The following is a 16,354-nucleotide window of genomic DNA, read 5'->3' on the forward strand; positions in this document are numbered from 1 at the left end:
TAAGAGCTGGAAGTGTCCAGGGCCAGCTTTAGTCCTAACAGGCTTCCTTTAGAAGCCTCTTCACTGGGTTTGTCAGGAAAAAACAAAAACAAAAACACTCTTCGTTCCTAACTTATTTCTGGCCAGAATCCTACCTCACAGGATTTTTATAAGTTAAAACACATTGATTGAAAATCATAACCCTTACACAACCATAGAAAATATTCTCTAATTCTGGAAAATAATGTTGGCGTGAGCAACAGGCAGACTCCTGTGGTGCAGTCCGTGTACACGTGCCTTTTAATGAAGAAGAACCATTCATTTCCTTAATGAAATATATATTCTTTGAGAGTCTATATTTAAGAATTTGAAAGATTGGCTAAGTGAGCTTTTAAAACAATTACAAGAACACTTGCCAGTACTCTCATTATGCTTTCAAATCTTTTAAGCTGTTCATGCTGACCAGTTGGGAAGTTTTATGGAATGGGGGGGAGGTCAATTTGAGAGAAAAGACATGTGGCAATAATTTTTATCCATATTTTTGCAGGGTTTTTTTTTTTCGCTTAAAGAACTGTGTTGATCAAAAAAACGTTTTCTTTGAACTTCTGAGGGCACCCATGAATCATATCAACACATAAATAAATGTCAAAGACCGAGCGAGTTCTTGCTGGGGTGTGTGTGTGTGTGTGAAGTCATCCATCTTGTTTTACCTCCTATAATTCTGGGCCTGCCAGGTGGCGCTAGTGGTAAAGAACCCACTGCCAATGCAGGAGACTTAGGAGACACGGCTTCAGCCCCTGGGCTGGGAGGACCCCCTGAGGAGGAGATGGCAACCCGCTCCAGTGTTTTTGCCTCGAGCATCCCATGGACAGAAGGGCCTGCCAGCCACGGGACGTGGGGTCACCGAGAGTCCGACATGACTGAGGAGGCTTGGCACTGTAATGCCAGGAGAGCCTGTGGCTGAGCCGCCTGGACCTGCGAGTCGTGCGTCCACATCCTAGTGTTCTGGAGACGCCAAAACGAAGATACAGCCTCATTTCCTGTGACGGGAGTGGCTGAGCCTCGCCCAACTGAACACTCACAGCATTTAAAGGATTCCCGACGGACTTCCCTGGTGCTCCAGTGTGTTAAGACTTCATCCAGGCTTACACTACGGACGGCGTGGCTTCAGTTTCTGGTCAGGGAGTTTAAGATTCCACATGCCAGGTGGTGTGGACAAAAAAATAAAAAACCATGGTAACGGACGCATGATAACGGGCGGACGACAGCCCGGATGACAAAAGACAGAGCCCTTCGCGCAAATGCGGGGTGACTGCGGCTCTGAAGGGCACCCTGTGGAGGTGTGACTATGAGCCTCCCAGCAGGAGAGTGAAAGGTTTAAAAGGGAGGAGACAGAACTCAAGTCCACAGGCGAGCCAAGCTGCTGACCAGCCAGTGTATTTAACTAGCTTTCCTATTTCTGGGTTTTATGGTCAGTATAGTTGAACAGCTAGGTACTCCTAGGATCTAACGTGCTTTGCCCCATTCAGGGTGCAGTATGACCCTTCAGCACACAAACCACCCTGGTGTCCAGAGGGCCCAGTGCTGGCTGCCGCACAGGGTGCACGCCTTTCGATTTAACAGCGTGACCGAGAGGCGACTGAGAAGATGTCCGTCATTCGCCATCAGGGAAATGTAAGTCAAAACCACCGTGACCCAGCACGTCACACTCACTAGGAGGCTAGAACTGAAAAGAAACAATACACAAGTGCTGTCGAGTGCGTGGAGAAGCTGGAACGCTCGTCACTTCTGGTGAGAACGTAAAATGGTGCAATCGGTCTGGAAAAGTTTGGCAGTTCCTCCAGAGGTCAAACGTAGAGTCACCATGTGATCTAGCAACCCCAGTCCCAGGTATATACCCAAGAAAAACGAACACAAGTATCCACACAGGGTCGTGCACGAGGATGTTCACAGCAGCGGTACTCACGAGAGCCGACAAGCAGAAACAACCCAGTGTCCTAGGCACTGGTGGCTGAATAAAGACGGCTCTGTCCCACACTGGAACGTCAACCACGGGGGAGAGGAGTGAAGACACAGAGCACAGGGCGGGTGGGCCTTGAAAACGTGGGGCTAAGAAAAGCCAGTCACAGCAAGGCCACGTGCCACACAAAGCCGCTTATGTGACGTGTCCAGAACAGGCACATCCACAGAAATAGGAGGTGAGTTAGTGGCCACCTGCGGCTGCAGGAAGAGTAGAATGAGACTGACCAGTAACAGGCACGGAGGTTTTTGCGGGGTGATGAGAAAGTTCTGAATTGAAATATAAATGACGGCTGAACAATTTTGCGACTACTAAACTCCAACGACTTTAAACTGGTGAATGAATGATGTATAACAATATGCTTCACTGATAGAGTTTAAGATGTATAACGTCTGTATTACCTGATGTGTGATGATACGTCATATATAATTTATATACGAAAGCGAGAGAAGGTGCCCGCAGCGCCTTCGGGCCTGAACCAAGTCGGCAGTCACACTTACCATCCGCAGGTTTTGGGTTGTTCTGGTCTCAACCGCTCTGAGGAGCTCTCTGAATCTCCCGACTCCTCTTGTCAGGCTCCTGTGGGCACACAGAATTTGACAGGGCTCCCATCCGGCGCCTATTAATGTTAAATATTTTATACACACATTCCACTGCATTTTGTGTACATAAAAGCTGTCGGCGAGACGGTAAGCGAACCATCGCTCAGCACGTGTCTGTCCGTCTTTGCTCAAGTCTGAAAAATTTGACCTAAGATTGATGGGCTTTGGTGCTTCCACAGTCAGAGTTTCTCAAGCAAAGAAATGTTGGAAAGCCAGATCTGAGGCAAAAAAAAAAAAAAGGCAAGATATCTTTCACGAGTCTATCTTCCACCCCCCAGTAGCTCAGCCTGCTCTGTTAAGTGGTGCTGAACTCTTTTCATCCCAGAATGGCTGGCACAAAGGTACAGGAACGTGTGCAGTGTGGGAAAGGGTTTTGTGACCTGCCTCCTTTGTGGGCGAGACAAAGGGCAGAGGCATGAAAACCGAGGGGCTCCATCGGGCAAGCGCTCTCTGTCTTCGAGAACACACAGGACTGCCCAGTAAAGCCGCCCGCGCCCCCCCAGCCTAACCCCAACCCCAGCAGGCAGACAGAGGGTCACAGCCCCTCCCGAGTGGGCAGGTGCCCCTGGGCTGAGGTCAGCGCATCTCACACACGGCCACACACCTCACCACGTGGGTTGCACGTTTTGTGAAGGGGCAAATCACACCTGGCTTCACCCTGACCCACACGCCCAGACCCCACGTGTCTGTCCCCCCTTTCTGAGGCTGTGCCCGGCCCGGCCGGCTGGGATCACTTCCCTGCAGGTCCCTTTACACCGAGCACCGCCACCTCCTATGACATAACCCAGTGATATTTATAACCTGCTCATTAGAACACATCTCATCTTTCCAAAAAGCCGCCGAGCAGGTCAGCAGGTGCTGGCGCAGCAGAGGCCAGGTATCCGGCTCTCTCCTTGGATGACACTTTAAATTGCACAAAGGGATGAAAGCAAATGACACGTGGGCTCCGAGTGCTCTGAGCACTCTCGGGGCTATTAACTCGTGTCTTATATCGACACGACATCCCAAGGCTCTCATTCACAAGAACACCCCCAGAACTTGAAGATAATGGTTTATTGGCGCCGGGACATAAACGCTCCCATAGTCCTCTCACCCACACATATCAGATGATATCGGATCAGAGGCTTTACGGCAGCATAAAAAGAGAAGCTTGTGCTCAGGACTCCAGTCAGCACTAACGGAAACATGAATAAAAATTAGGTAATAGGCCCTGGAACATGCAATCTCTGCTGCTTTCCCCTTCATTTGCTTTTATGGGATCTGTGTTCACAGGCAGCAGAGTATATTCACTTTGGACTGAAGCTTCGTTCTCTTAAGTAACATGGCGGGGTGTGAGGGGAAGGAACAGCTACAGCTGAGAAAGGGACAGGCGGGACAGAGCAGTGTCATTTTGGTCCAGAACCCCAGAGTAAACTCCTAGTATGCACAAAAAGAGGCTTCCCCAGTGGCTCAGGAGTAAGGAGTCCGCCTGCTATGCAGGTGAGGCGGGTTCGATCCCTGGGTGGGGAAGATCCCCTGGAGAAGGAAGGATCAACCCACTCCAGTATTCTCGCCTGGGAAATCCCAGGACAGAGGAGCCTGGCGCCTACGGTCCCCAGGGCCACCAGAGTCTGACATGACTGAGCGCACACAGCGCACACACATATGAACAAAGCATGGCGTTTTAAGCTGTGTGAGTAAAGACGGCGCTGAGGCAACGCAGTCGGAGGCCCGGGTTTACACGGCTGTTTCGGCGGCGGGGACGGTAGGCAGCATTCAGTCCAAACGCCGTACCTCAGGGGCAAGCCGCCAGGTGGGAGCTGGCCCTTCAGCACGTCTCCCGGGCCCTCCTCGCTGAGGGAGACCTGTCCAGTTACAGAAGCACAGAATGTTCTAGCTAGAAATGATCCCGACATGACCCAGTCCACCGTGACACAAAGGGAACGGCTCGCTCAGTCACAGCAGCGAGAGGGCCGGCTGCGAGCTTTCCGCCAAAGCTCTCACCTTCCCGACAGCGGAAACGCGCGCTCTCAGCCCAGGACGACGCTCGCAGGAGGAACAGAACAGCGGGGACCCAAGAAAGGCCTGTTTCTTAGAGAACCGACTTCGGGGTGCCGGTGGGGGCGGGGGAGGGACGGGGCAGGGACGGCCGGGGCGCCTGGGAGCACGCGCGCACAGGCTGCGTGTAATCGGGTCCCCAAGGCCCGCGCGCCGGGCTCGCTCCGCGCTCCTCCGCAGCCTGCGTGCGCGGGCGCTGCTGGGTCCGGTGCCGTGCGGCTGGGTCCCTCCGCGCCCGCCGGAAACCATCACGACACTGTTAATCCAAAATAAGACGTTTAAAATAAAATACTGGGTGGGGGAAGGTCTGTTTTACATGATTAATATGCAAATTAATATGTACATAATATAAATCTAACGGTTCCAGTGATCCCAGCGAATGAGCTGCTCCGAGGAACTGGTTCAAAGACTGGAAAGAAAACCCGCTGTCGCGGGAGAAGCAGCCGGGTGTCCAGGGCGAGGCTCGCCGCGGGAGCCGAGGGCCGCGGGCGCAGAGCTGCCGTGCGGAGGCCGGACGGTCTTCCCGCGCAGGGCCGGCGCCCCCCGGCGGCCGCTGCAGGAAGTGCCCGTGACCGGGGACCACGGCCCCCGGGCCGGCCAGCCCCGCAGCCACGCCGGAGGGCGGCCGGAGCACTGCCCTGCCTCTGAGCAAATCCGCGCTCTTCTCAAACTGCTTCCAGTTTTTTTCTGGGAAGAGCTTCGGCTGCAGATTGTGCTCATCAACAGAGAGTCCGCAGTGACCGCAGCGCGGGGACCAGCGCAGGGCTGGCGGCCGCAGGAGGGGGCTGGAGGGGGCAGGTCGCACATCTAAACGTCAGAAAAGGAACAAAGTGTCCTAAATACAGAGACATCCAACCACCAGCAGCTCTTACACCATTCACATGCTTCTACAGTCACATAATTTTATTCAAGCAATCACTTCCACGGGTGCCATGACGGCAGAAAAAATATTTTTTTTAAGATAATCATGATAGAAAGAAACAGAAAAAGATTAACTTGCAAAAATTACATTCTAGAGGCTATGAAATACCCCCAATTTGAGGGAAATAAAAACCACAGGGTTGCTTTCGTGTCTCTAAACTATTCGTTTATTCTTAAGTGTTGACACGCGTGAAACAGCTCGAATGAACTGCTGCTTAGAAACTCCACTCCAAAACGAAGAGAAAGAGAGCCAAGGACTCTCCTGGGTTTGAGGGTTTCCACAGACCCTTGACATGAGGTCATTTATTCCGTTTCAACACCCCTGACTGAGACAGTGCAATGATGTCAGAATTCATTATGGGAAACGAGTCTCTAAAAACGCTCTCGCCAGCATTCGAGCAGCGGGCACTGGCGAGCAGTCAGAACTCGGGGTTCACCTCCTGCACCTCGCTTCTTGAGCTGGGGGAGCTTGCCTCCGCGGGGGACAGTTCCCAGCACCTCAGCCCTCACCAAGGAGAAAGGGCCTGCGAGTCCCTGGAGCACCAGCTGGCTGACAGAAGGGCGAAACCCGCCCACGTCGCGGGGGGCCGCAGCCCTGCTTTGCCGCGGGCCCCAGCTGCAGGGAGCGCTCGGGTGCGCTGGGGCAAACCCAGACGGAGGAAGGCCCACCCGCGGTCCCGGGGCTGCGCTCCCCTCCAGCCCTGACCTGCTTCCATTTTCCTTCTCTCCTCCCACCTCTTCTACCGGCTCCTCCCCCCGCACCCCCAGCCCCTCCTCCTCCTCCCAGGTCTCAATGCCCTGAGGTCCAGGCAGGAGCACGACCCCCTGAGGACGCCAGGGGGGCACTGACTGGCCAGCACCGGTCCCTTCTTGACCTCCTGGGTCCTGAAATCAGCATTTCTGACGGCTGGTCTCTGAAATCTACATTCTCACGTACAAATTTACAGCAGCGTCTGTTCATGTCCTGTTCTGCTGTGACTCGGAACTGCACACTCAGCTCTTTAATAGTGTCACCTGTCTCTGAACTATCAAACCAAGGCGGAAACAAACAGGAAGGAAGCCAGAGCCGCAGAAGCAAACTCCAAACGGAAAACCAAGGCTCAGAGCAACTCAGAGACTAGAGAATCATTTCACCTGGTGATGGGCAGCGACTTCAACAGCAAGCTCAATCCATTATTTTACATTCATTTGCATTTTCACACACACTTCTTTGGAGCCGGGGGGAAAATACAATCCCTCCTCTTCCAGTTTGTCCTTCCAAATTATCTTCTAGCCTCAGAGTTTGGCCCAGGTCACCAGTGCCCTTAAATTCAATATCAACCGTCATTGTCATGCAAACTCATAGTTCTGCTGTGAATAAAACACTTTTCATACGAGACGTCCAATTCCTAGGTCATAAGGGAAAGCTACTTGTTAGCGTAGGTTCAATATTTTTTATCCTTGTCTGTGGTTGAGAACTTTAAAGATCAATTTTAGAACAAGTCAACACAGTAGATCTCTTAAAGCTAAGAAATCGTTTGGCTTTTTCCACGTTCTTTCTTACCAACTGGTGTTCTGAACCTAAGTGTTATGTTATTTCATAATTACTCAACACCAAACTTGGGCAGGGCTTCCCCAGTGGCTCAGACGGTAAAGAATCCGCCTGCAATGCAGGAGACCTGGGTTTGACCCCTGGGTTAGGAAGATCCCCTGGAGGAGGGCATGGCAACCCACTCCAGTATTCTTGCCTGGAGAATCCCATGGACAGGGGAGCCTGGTGGGCTACAGTCCATGGGGTTGCATAGATGGACACGATTGAGCAACTAAGAACAGAACATACTTGGGCAAACTCTGGGAGACGGTGAGAGACAGGGAGGCCTGGCGCGCTGCAGCCCACGGGGTTGTGAAGAGCCAAACCTCATCACACCGTGGGTTCCAGGCTTGTCCCTGAGGACACATGGTGAACAAGGGAAGCACCAGGAACCACGCGTGTCCTCACATCCCCGACGAGACCGCAGGCCCCTTGAGGACCCAGGTCTCTGTCCCTCAGAGCCAGCATGCAGAGAGTGCTCAGTAACTACGTACTGAATGAGTGAACTTCAGAACTGCCAGGAGCTGAGTGAACCAAGACCCCGAGGGCATGCGTTTTCTCCCTGTTTCTTGCCCCCTCCTTTCTCCCTGCACACAGATCACCAGGCAGCTCGGCAAGTGTTACTTTAAACAGAATCCGCCTCGTACCGGGTCTGCAGCATGATGTCGGAGGAGCAGTGACACGCAGGCAACGTGCCCAGCATGCCCTGCCTGGCAGCCTCGAGAGGGCTGTGTGCAGAACGAGGAGTTTGAGGTTTTTAAAAAAAAAAGGCTTTCAGAGAAACTGTGCTGCCCAGGCGCCTTTCTGCATGCCCCGCTCTCTGCCCGAAGAGTCCTAGGTCATCCTCCAAGACCCGCTCAGAGGCCTTTCCTGCACTCCCGGTGCTGTCTGCAGGGCGCACGTGTTTGGAGCACGGACAACATTCAACACGCGATTTTCACTTGTATCTGTGTCTGCGGCCACCATAAGGGGACAGGCCCACAGTGTACCCACCTCTCCTTGTCCCAGCGGCCTCACAGAGCTGACCAGGTACCCAGGGGCCCCTAGTAAGCTGTGCACTCCCCGGAGAAAGAAACAGACAACGGTGATTTCACAGTCGTGACTACACACTAGGAGATGCACCTCACCACGTCTGGACACTGTCATCACTTAGAACTCCAGAAACCAGAAACGCACCCGGGCTTCCCTGGAGGCTCAGATGGTAGAGTCTGCCTGCAACGCGGCAGACCTGGGTTTGATCCCTGGGTAGGAAAGATCCCCTGGAGGCGGGCATGGCAACCCACTCCAGTATTCTTGCCTGGAGAATCCCACGGACAGAGGAGCCTGGTGGGCTACAGTCCATGGGGTCGCAAAGAGTCAGACACGACTGACCGACTAACACAAAACTCAGTGCATCTCCAGGTCAATTTCTCTTTGTTCTCAGGTTTGGAAATGCTTCCCCTTCATTTATATGACATTAGTATCATCTACATGGGAAATGTCTGGAATCGAAACCAGGTCTCCCGATCTGGAAAGTGGGGGAAGAAAAAGACATCCTTCACACTCCAGGAGGCCGCGTCTGGCCGGCTGTCAGGGAGCTGTTTTTCCCAGAATGGATCCCAGCTTCTCCCTCTACACGCTCTTCGCCTCAGATCCAGTGACACACGTCCGTGAGGACAGATGGCTCGCTGCAGTCGGGGGACAGGGACCAAACCCACAACCTTGGCCTCGTTAGCAGAGGACTCTCTCTGATCCCGGGGTGAGCCGGCTGCCGCCTGGATACAGCGACGAAGGGCCTGAGAGCCGCGCGCCGGAGGGAGCCTCAGAAGTCTCTTTGCAAACCTAACGAGGGTTGTATGAGGCTTAGCAACGAGGGCTTCCTCGTGACAAACGCGGAGCCAACAAGGCGGCCCACTCAGCCGGCCAGGCGGCCACGCCTTGGGGAGCAGGTGCTGGTCCCGGCAGGACGGGCGCGCGAGGCCTGGGGGCCCTGCCGAGCCCGCCGCTCCAGCCCGCGGAGGGTGACAGCCAGACGCCCTGCCTGTGTGTGTGCCGTCCTCAAGTCGCCAGGCTTCTCTGACTCTGTGACCCCATGGACCTCGGCCCGCCAGGCCTCCCTGTCCATCACCAACTCCTGGAGCTTGCTCAAACCCATGTCCATTGAGTCGGTGATGCTACCCAACCATCTCATCCTCTGTCATCCCCTTCTCCTCCCGCCTTCAATCTTTCCCAGCATTAGCGTCTTTTCAAATGAGTCAGCTCTTTGCATCAGGGAGCCAAAGTATTGGAATTTCAGCTTCAAAATCAGTCCTTCCAATGAATATTAAGGATTGATCTTCTTTAGGATGGACTGGTTTGATCTCCTTGCAGTCCAAGGGACTCTCAAGAGTCTTCTCCAACACCACAGTTCAAAAGCATCAGTTCTTCAGCACTCAGCTTTCTTTATAGTCCAACTCTCATATCCATACATGGCTACTGGAAAAACCATAGCTTTGACTAGACGAACCTTTGTCAGCAAAGTGATGTCTCTGCTTTCTAACACGCTGTCTAGACAGCCAGATAAACTGCCGCAGGGGCTTGGACGGAAGGACAACATGCCCCCCTACTGGCTCTCCCCTCACCCCGACTCCCAGGCTCTGGGGAAACACGGGATATAGAAAGGCCTGCCCCCTCCCATCCTCCTTCCTTTTAACCTTTGGAAATGAGTCAAAGGATGTCCATCCTCATTCAGAAAACAACACCGAGCGTCCACTGGGCACGAGAAGAGGATGCAGGGATGTGGCGCTGGGCCAGCCAACGAGCATGTTTCCCCCTGAGCCCGGGCCTTTTTGCTTTTATTTGCTTATTTTGGGCTGCGCCGGGCTGCACTGCTGCTGCTCAGGCATCTCTAGCTGCTCGAGTGGCGGCTGCTCCCTAGTTGTGGTGTGCGGCCTTCTGATTGCAGTGGCGTCTCTTCCTGCAGAACATGGTCTCCAGAGCACAGGCTCAGTATTGTGGCTCACGGGCTTAGCTGCTCCACGGCGGGTGGGATCTTCTCAGACCAGGGATTGAACCCATGCCCACTGCATTGGCGGGCAGATTCTTACCACTGGACCACGAGGGAAGTCCCTGAACCTGGAATTTAATGAGGCTCAGTTTGACCTCAGAGGCCTCTTGGTACCTAATGCAGAGCTGAACTCAATCTCATGGCACTTTTAACAAACAAACCAACGCTCACCTAGCATATGAGGCTCGCTCTTCAAAGTATTCACATTCTCAAACAGCACAGAATACATAATCTGGAGCCAGACCATCTGGGCTCAGACACAAGCTCGACCACTTGACTAGTTATTGACTGCGGGCAAGTGCTGCCCTTGGTCTCCTTGTCTGTAAAATGGGGAGAACAAATGCACTCACCTCATAGACTGGCTGTAGGAATTAAGCGAGTTAATTATGGAATACACAATACTGTGTCATTGCTCAAAACAGTTTTGGAATTCTGGAATCTACCTTCCAGTTGATACATAGACACACAAGTCTGTTTTACTTCCTTGAAGTCATTTAATACTGAAGAAGAAAAAAGATACTCCCAGTTTGATGGATTCATTCACTGTGCTATTTACTGAAAGCCTAAGAAAAGCTATGACCAACCTAGACAGCATATTAAAAAGCAGAGACATTATTTGCCAACAAAGGTCCATCTAGTCAAAGCTATGATTTTTCCAGTGGTCATGTATGAGTGTGAGAGTTGGACTGTAAAGAAAGTTGAGCACCAAAGAATTAATGCTTTTGAACTGTGGTGTTGGAGAAGATTCTTGAGAGTCCCTTGGACTGCAAGGAGATCCAACCAGTCCATCCTAAAGGAGATCAGTCCTGAATATTAGTTGGAAGGACTGATGCTGAAACTGAAACTCCATGCTTTGGCCACCTGATGCAAAGAACTGACCGTTGGAAAAGACCCTGATGCTGGGAAAAATTGAAGGAGGGAGGAGAAGGGGACGACAGAAGATGAGATGGTTGGATGGCATCACTGACTCGATGGACATGAGTTTGAGTAAACTCTGGGAGTTGGGGATGGACAGGGAAGACTGGCGTGCTGCGATTCATGGGGTCGCAGAGAGTCGGACACGACTGAGCGACTGAACTGAACTGAACTGAACCATGCTCACAATGATGAGACAACAACTGATGTCAGGTGGGGAAAAGCTCTCTCCTGGGCCTTGTGGTCCCTCTAGCAGCAAAGAATGGTGACTGGGGGTGCTGGTGTCCATGGGGAGCAGCAGAGTCTCCACCGAAGGCCACAGGGCCCAAGATCCACACAACACAGAGGATGCAAAGGAACCGAGGTAGCTGGGTCCTTCTTGTTCTAGCTCAGTTAATACAGCTAACATTTACAGGCTGCTCTGAATCAATCAGGGCCTCCCGGATTGTCAAATGGTAAAGAATTTGCCTGCCAGTGTAGGAGAGGCAAGTTCAATCCCTGGGTGGTGAAGAGTTCCTGGAGAAGGAAACAGCGACCCACTCCAGTATTCTTGCCTGGGAAATCCCATGATAGAGGAACCTGCCAGGCTACAGTCCATGGGGTTGCAAAGGAGTTGGATACGACTCAGAAACTACAAGAACAGGAACAACCACTGAATCAGTCAACAGGGGCCAGCTGAAACTGGAGGCTGTGGGCCTGGGTGGCTGAGCCGCTGGAGGCAGTTCACTGGGAGACTCGAGGTGCAGGCATCGAGCCACTAATGTGCCAGCAGAAGCTGATACCAAGCTGACAAGAGGACAGTTCGGCACTGACGCCACTCGCTTCCGTGGAGGGCCGTGTCCGCTCCAGACCAGCCCAGGCGGGAAGACACGCGCACGGAGCCCAAGAGGAGGAGAGACGCAGGCCAGGCTCCAAGAAGGGACGCGTTTCACTACAAAACCCCGAGACGCACCCAGGTAATCTGATAATAAAGTAGACGGAAGACTGTTTAGGGGGTAGTGCTGGTCTGCTAGCAGTGACTTCAAACATTCGTGGATTCCAAGCCACAGTCACGCAGTTGGACCAGCCTGCGGGAGACCTGGGTCTGATCCCTGGGTTGGGAAGATCCCCTGGAGAAGGGAAAGGCTACCCCCTCCAGTATTCTGGCCTGGAGAATTCCATGGACTGTGTGGTCCATGGGGTCGCAAAGAGCTGGGCACGACTGACGACTTTCACTTTCCATCCAAAGTAAATGTGCCCTTGACTCTCACACTCTTTGCTTCACTCCATTTCCTTACAGCTTAATCACTCAAGCGTATATCCTTGCACTACTTTTTTTTTCTTGATGAGTCTTTAAAATCTCTCTTAATATACAGGTTCCCCTTCGATTTCTTTCCGTTACAATTTGCCAGTTAAGGACTCTGAGCTGTTTGGCGCGTGGAGTTTCCCATTGGCTGGAAAACCACACGGTCGTGCAGGTCACCACAGTGCTCCTTTCCCTGTGTTTCTTGCATCTCGGAGTTGGATTTCAAGCCTTAACCCGTTCAGGTGTCATCCCTTTGCAAGACTTTGCTGGTGGCGTGTTCTTCCATCAGGAGGCACGTCGGGTCTGGCTGTGGCTCTTTGTTTGATGTTAGCAGCCCTTGACACTTGATGGTCAGATACGTTAATTCACTGGAGTTACAAAATGGTGACATTCTAATTCTCTCACTACATTTTCATTTACTAGCTGGAGTAATTTTATAGGGAGGTATTTCCTTTCATCTAATATTTGGTTTTCCATTTCACATAGTAAATGTAGGAAAAATGTCTGATTCTTTCTTTGTGTCTCCTTTTTGGATACTGAATTAGAACTCATGAATTTAAACACATCTGATGAGACTGCTACAATTCTTATCCTTCCTGAAATTCAAATTGCCCCATATACAGCCGGAACCCCATGTTAGAAAACATGGCCTGAGAAATCTTTCATAGTTCTCTTGCTGACTGATATGCAGAGATTTTACAAGCTTGTCTTATTTATTTCCTACCCCAGAAATGAATGAGGTTTCTTTTACTGGAAAATGACACTTCAAGATCACACTCTAGGTGCCAGAGATGGTCACTGCTACTGGGTCAGGCACTGAGTCAGACCTCCTCCCCTCTCCTTGTCCCTCTGAAGGACTTACTTCAAGGACTGTCTCTCTTTCTCTCAGCCTCTCTCGCTCACTCTCTCACACACAAACATGTGTGTATATTTACACACATGCACACACAGACACCTAATGATTTCATACTGATATTTCCAATTCAGTCATTCAAAATTAGGATTATACTTTATATATTATATATACTTTATATATATTATTATATATATACTTCACTTATATATTAATATACTTTATGTATATTATACAGATTCTTTACCAGCTGAGCCACCAGGGAAGCCCAAGATTATACTACAAATAACCCATGCTGGAGAGGGTGTGGAGAGAAGGGAGCCCTCCCACACTGTTGGTGGGAACGTAAGGTGGTGCAGCCACTGTGGAGACCAGTGTGGAGGTTCCTCAGAAAACTAAAACTAGAATTATCATATGATCCAGCAGTCATGTTCCTGGTCATATACCTGGACAAGACAGTAATTCAAACAGATACGTGTATCCCAGTGTTCACTGCCGCACCATTCGCAACAGCCAGGACATGGAAGCAGGCTGGATGTCCATCAGCAGATGAATGGATACAGAAGATGTGGTATGCACTGGGCATACACCCTGAGAAAACGATAACTGAAAGACACATGTACCCCAGTGTTCACTGCAGCGCTGTTTACAACAGCCAGGACATGGAAGCAACCTGGATGTCCGTCAGCAGATGAATGGATACAGAAATCGTGGTACATATATACAATGGAATATTACTCAGCTATCAAAAAGAATGCATTTAAGCCAAGTCAGTCCTAATGAGGTGGATGAAGCTAGAGCCTATTAGACATGAATGAAGAGCGAAGTGTTAGAATGAAGAAGGCTTCCCTGGTGGCCCAGAGGTTAAAGCGTCTGCCTGCAATGCAGGAGACCTGGGTTCGATCCCTGGGTCGGGAAGATCTCCTGGGGAAGGAAACGGTAGCCCCCCTCCAGTATTCTTGCCTGGAGAATCCCATGGACAGAGGAGCCTGGTGGGCTACAGTCCACTTTAGAGTCGGACACGACTGAGCGACTTCACTTTAACTCAAACGTCAGAAAAGACAGACAAACACTGCGTACTAACACACGCACGTGGGATCTAGAAGGACAGTAGTGATGCGCCCGCCTTCAGGGCAGCCATGGCGAGGCAGAGGCAGACAACGGCGTGTGGGCTCCGTGGGGGAGGCGCAGGGCACTTACCGAGAAAACGGTGCGGAAGCGCACACACGGCCACGCGCCACAGGGCCAGCAGGGGCTCCTGAGACACCCAGGGAGCTCAACCCAGCGCTCCGCGGCCCCCTAGGCGGGTGGGGCGGGGAGGGAGATGCGGGCGAGGCTAGGAGGGAGGGGCGCATGTACACCTGCGGCTGATTCATGCTGATGTACGGCAGAAAGCAACACAGTATTATAAAGCAGTTATCCTCCCCCCCCAAAAGCGGTACACATATAAAATGGAATACCACTCAGCCATAAAAATAACGCAATAATGCCAACTGCAGCAACGTGGATACAACTGAATGTTCGTATACTAAGTGAAGTAGGTCAGGAAGAGAAAGACACCGCATGATATCACTTATATGTGGAATCTCAAATACGGTACACAGGAACCTGTCTGCAGAGCAGACTCACAGAGAGGACAGATGTGCAGTCGCCAAGGGAGAGGAGGGCGGCAGGACGGGAGGTGTGGGACTCGCAGAGACAACCATTACGTGTCGTATGGACGCTCCACCAGGTCCTAGCACGGAGCTATACTCAGCATCCTGCCATAAACCACAGTGGGAAGGGATACTTTAAAAAGAATGTCTGTATGTGTATCCCTGAGTCACTTTGCTGTACAGCAAATTCAGGACTAGAGTTTTTCCTTGATTTCGTCTATCTTAAATGTATGCTGTCTTTCTCTCATACCAAGACTCCTGGTTCCGAAGGACATAGGGGAAAAAAGAATTAGAATATTCCATAAGCATTAATCTGCCCTATTTTATATTGCACAAAATGTTTCACGATATCAATACTAATCATAACACCATCATTATGATTACAGAAAAGCTAAAAAAAAAACCCCTTATTTTCTGTATATGCTATCAGCATTCTCCTTTCACTTATTAGTTTATGGTTGGACTATATCCATTATGAGACAAAGAAATAGGGAAGCAGGACATATGCTTAGAAAAAAGAAGAGTCAAATACTGAATGCAGAGCTCCAAAGAATAGCAAGGAGAGAAAAGAAAGCTGTCCTCAGTGATCAATGCAAAGAAATGCAGGAAAACAATAGGATGGCAAAGACTAGAGATCTCTTCAAGAAAATTAGAGATACCAAGGGAACATTTCATGCAAAGATGGGCTCAATAAAGGACAGAAATGGTGTGGACCTAAAAGAAGCAGAAGATATTAAGAAGAGATGGCAAGAATACACAGAAGAACTGTACAAAAAAGATCTTCATGACCCAGATAACCATGATGGTGTGATCACTCACCTAGAGCCAGACATCCTGGAATGCAAAGTCAAGTGGGCCTTAGGAAGCATCACTATGAACAAACCTAGTGGAGGTGATGCAATTCCAGCTGAGCTATTTCAAATCCTACAAGATGATGCTGTGAAAGTGCTGCACTCAATATGCCAGCAGATTTGGAAAACTCAGCCATGGCCACAGGACTGGAAAAGGTCAGTTTTCATTCCAATCCCTAAGAAAGAGCATTCAAACTACCGCACAAATTGCACTCATCTCACATGCTAGCAAAGTAATGCTCAAAACTCTCCACTCCAGGCTTCAACAGTATGTGAACCAAGAATGTCCAGATGTTCAAACTGGATTTAGAAACGGCAGAGAAACCAGAGGATAAATTACCAACATCCCTCGGATCATCAAAAAGGCAAGAGAGTTCCAGAAAAACTTCTGCTTCATTGACTACGCTAAAGCCTCTGACTGTGGATCACAACAAACTGTGGAAGATTCTTCCAGAGACAGGAATAGCAGACCACCTTACCAGCCTCCTGAGAAACCTGTATGCAGGTCAGGAAACAACAGTTAGAACTGGACATGGAACAGTGGACTGGTTTCAAACTGGGAAAGGAGTACATCAAGGCTGTATATTGTCACCCTGCTTATTTAATTTATATGCACATCATGCATATAAACCAGGGTGGAT

General features: G+C 50.8%; 1 protein-coding gene across 7 annotated transcripts in view; it reads right to left on the minus strand.

Annotated features, from left to right (window-relative positions):
- The window catches only part of TTC7B (tetratricopeptide repeat domain 7B), a 275,490-nt gene that overhangs the window by 135,684 nt on the left and 123,452 nt on the right, over nt 1–16,354 (minus strand). For 6 of the 7 annotated variants that reach the window (XM_070798024.1, XM_070798023.1, XM_070798022.1 and 3 more), the window contains exon 6: nt 2,500–2,578. The exons of the other annotated variant lie outside the window; for it this stretch is intronic. In XM_070798024.1, coding sequence (XP_070654125.1) covers nt 2,500–2,578 — 79 coding nt within the window. The remainder of the gene's footprint in view (nt 1–2,499; nt 2,579–16,354) is intronic. 7 annotated transcript variants of the gene reach the window in all.

This window comes from Bos indicus, chromosome 10 (genome assembly GCF_029378745.1).
Source record: "Bos indicus isolate NIAB-ARS_2022 breed Sahiwal x Tharparkar chromosome 10, NIAB-ARS_B.indTharparkar_mat_pri_1.0, whole genome shotgun sequence".
Classification (NCBI taxonomy): Eukaryota; Metazoa; Chordata; class Mammalia; order Artiodactyla; family Bovidae; genus Bos; species Bos indicus.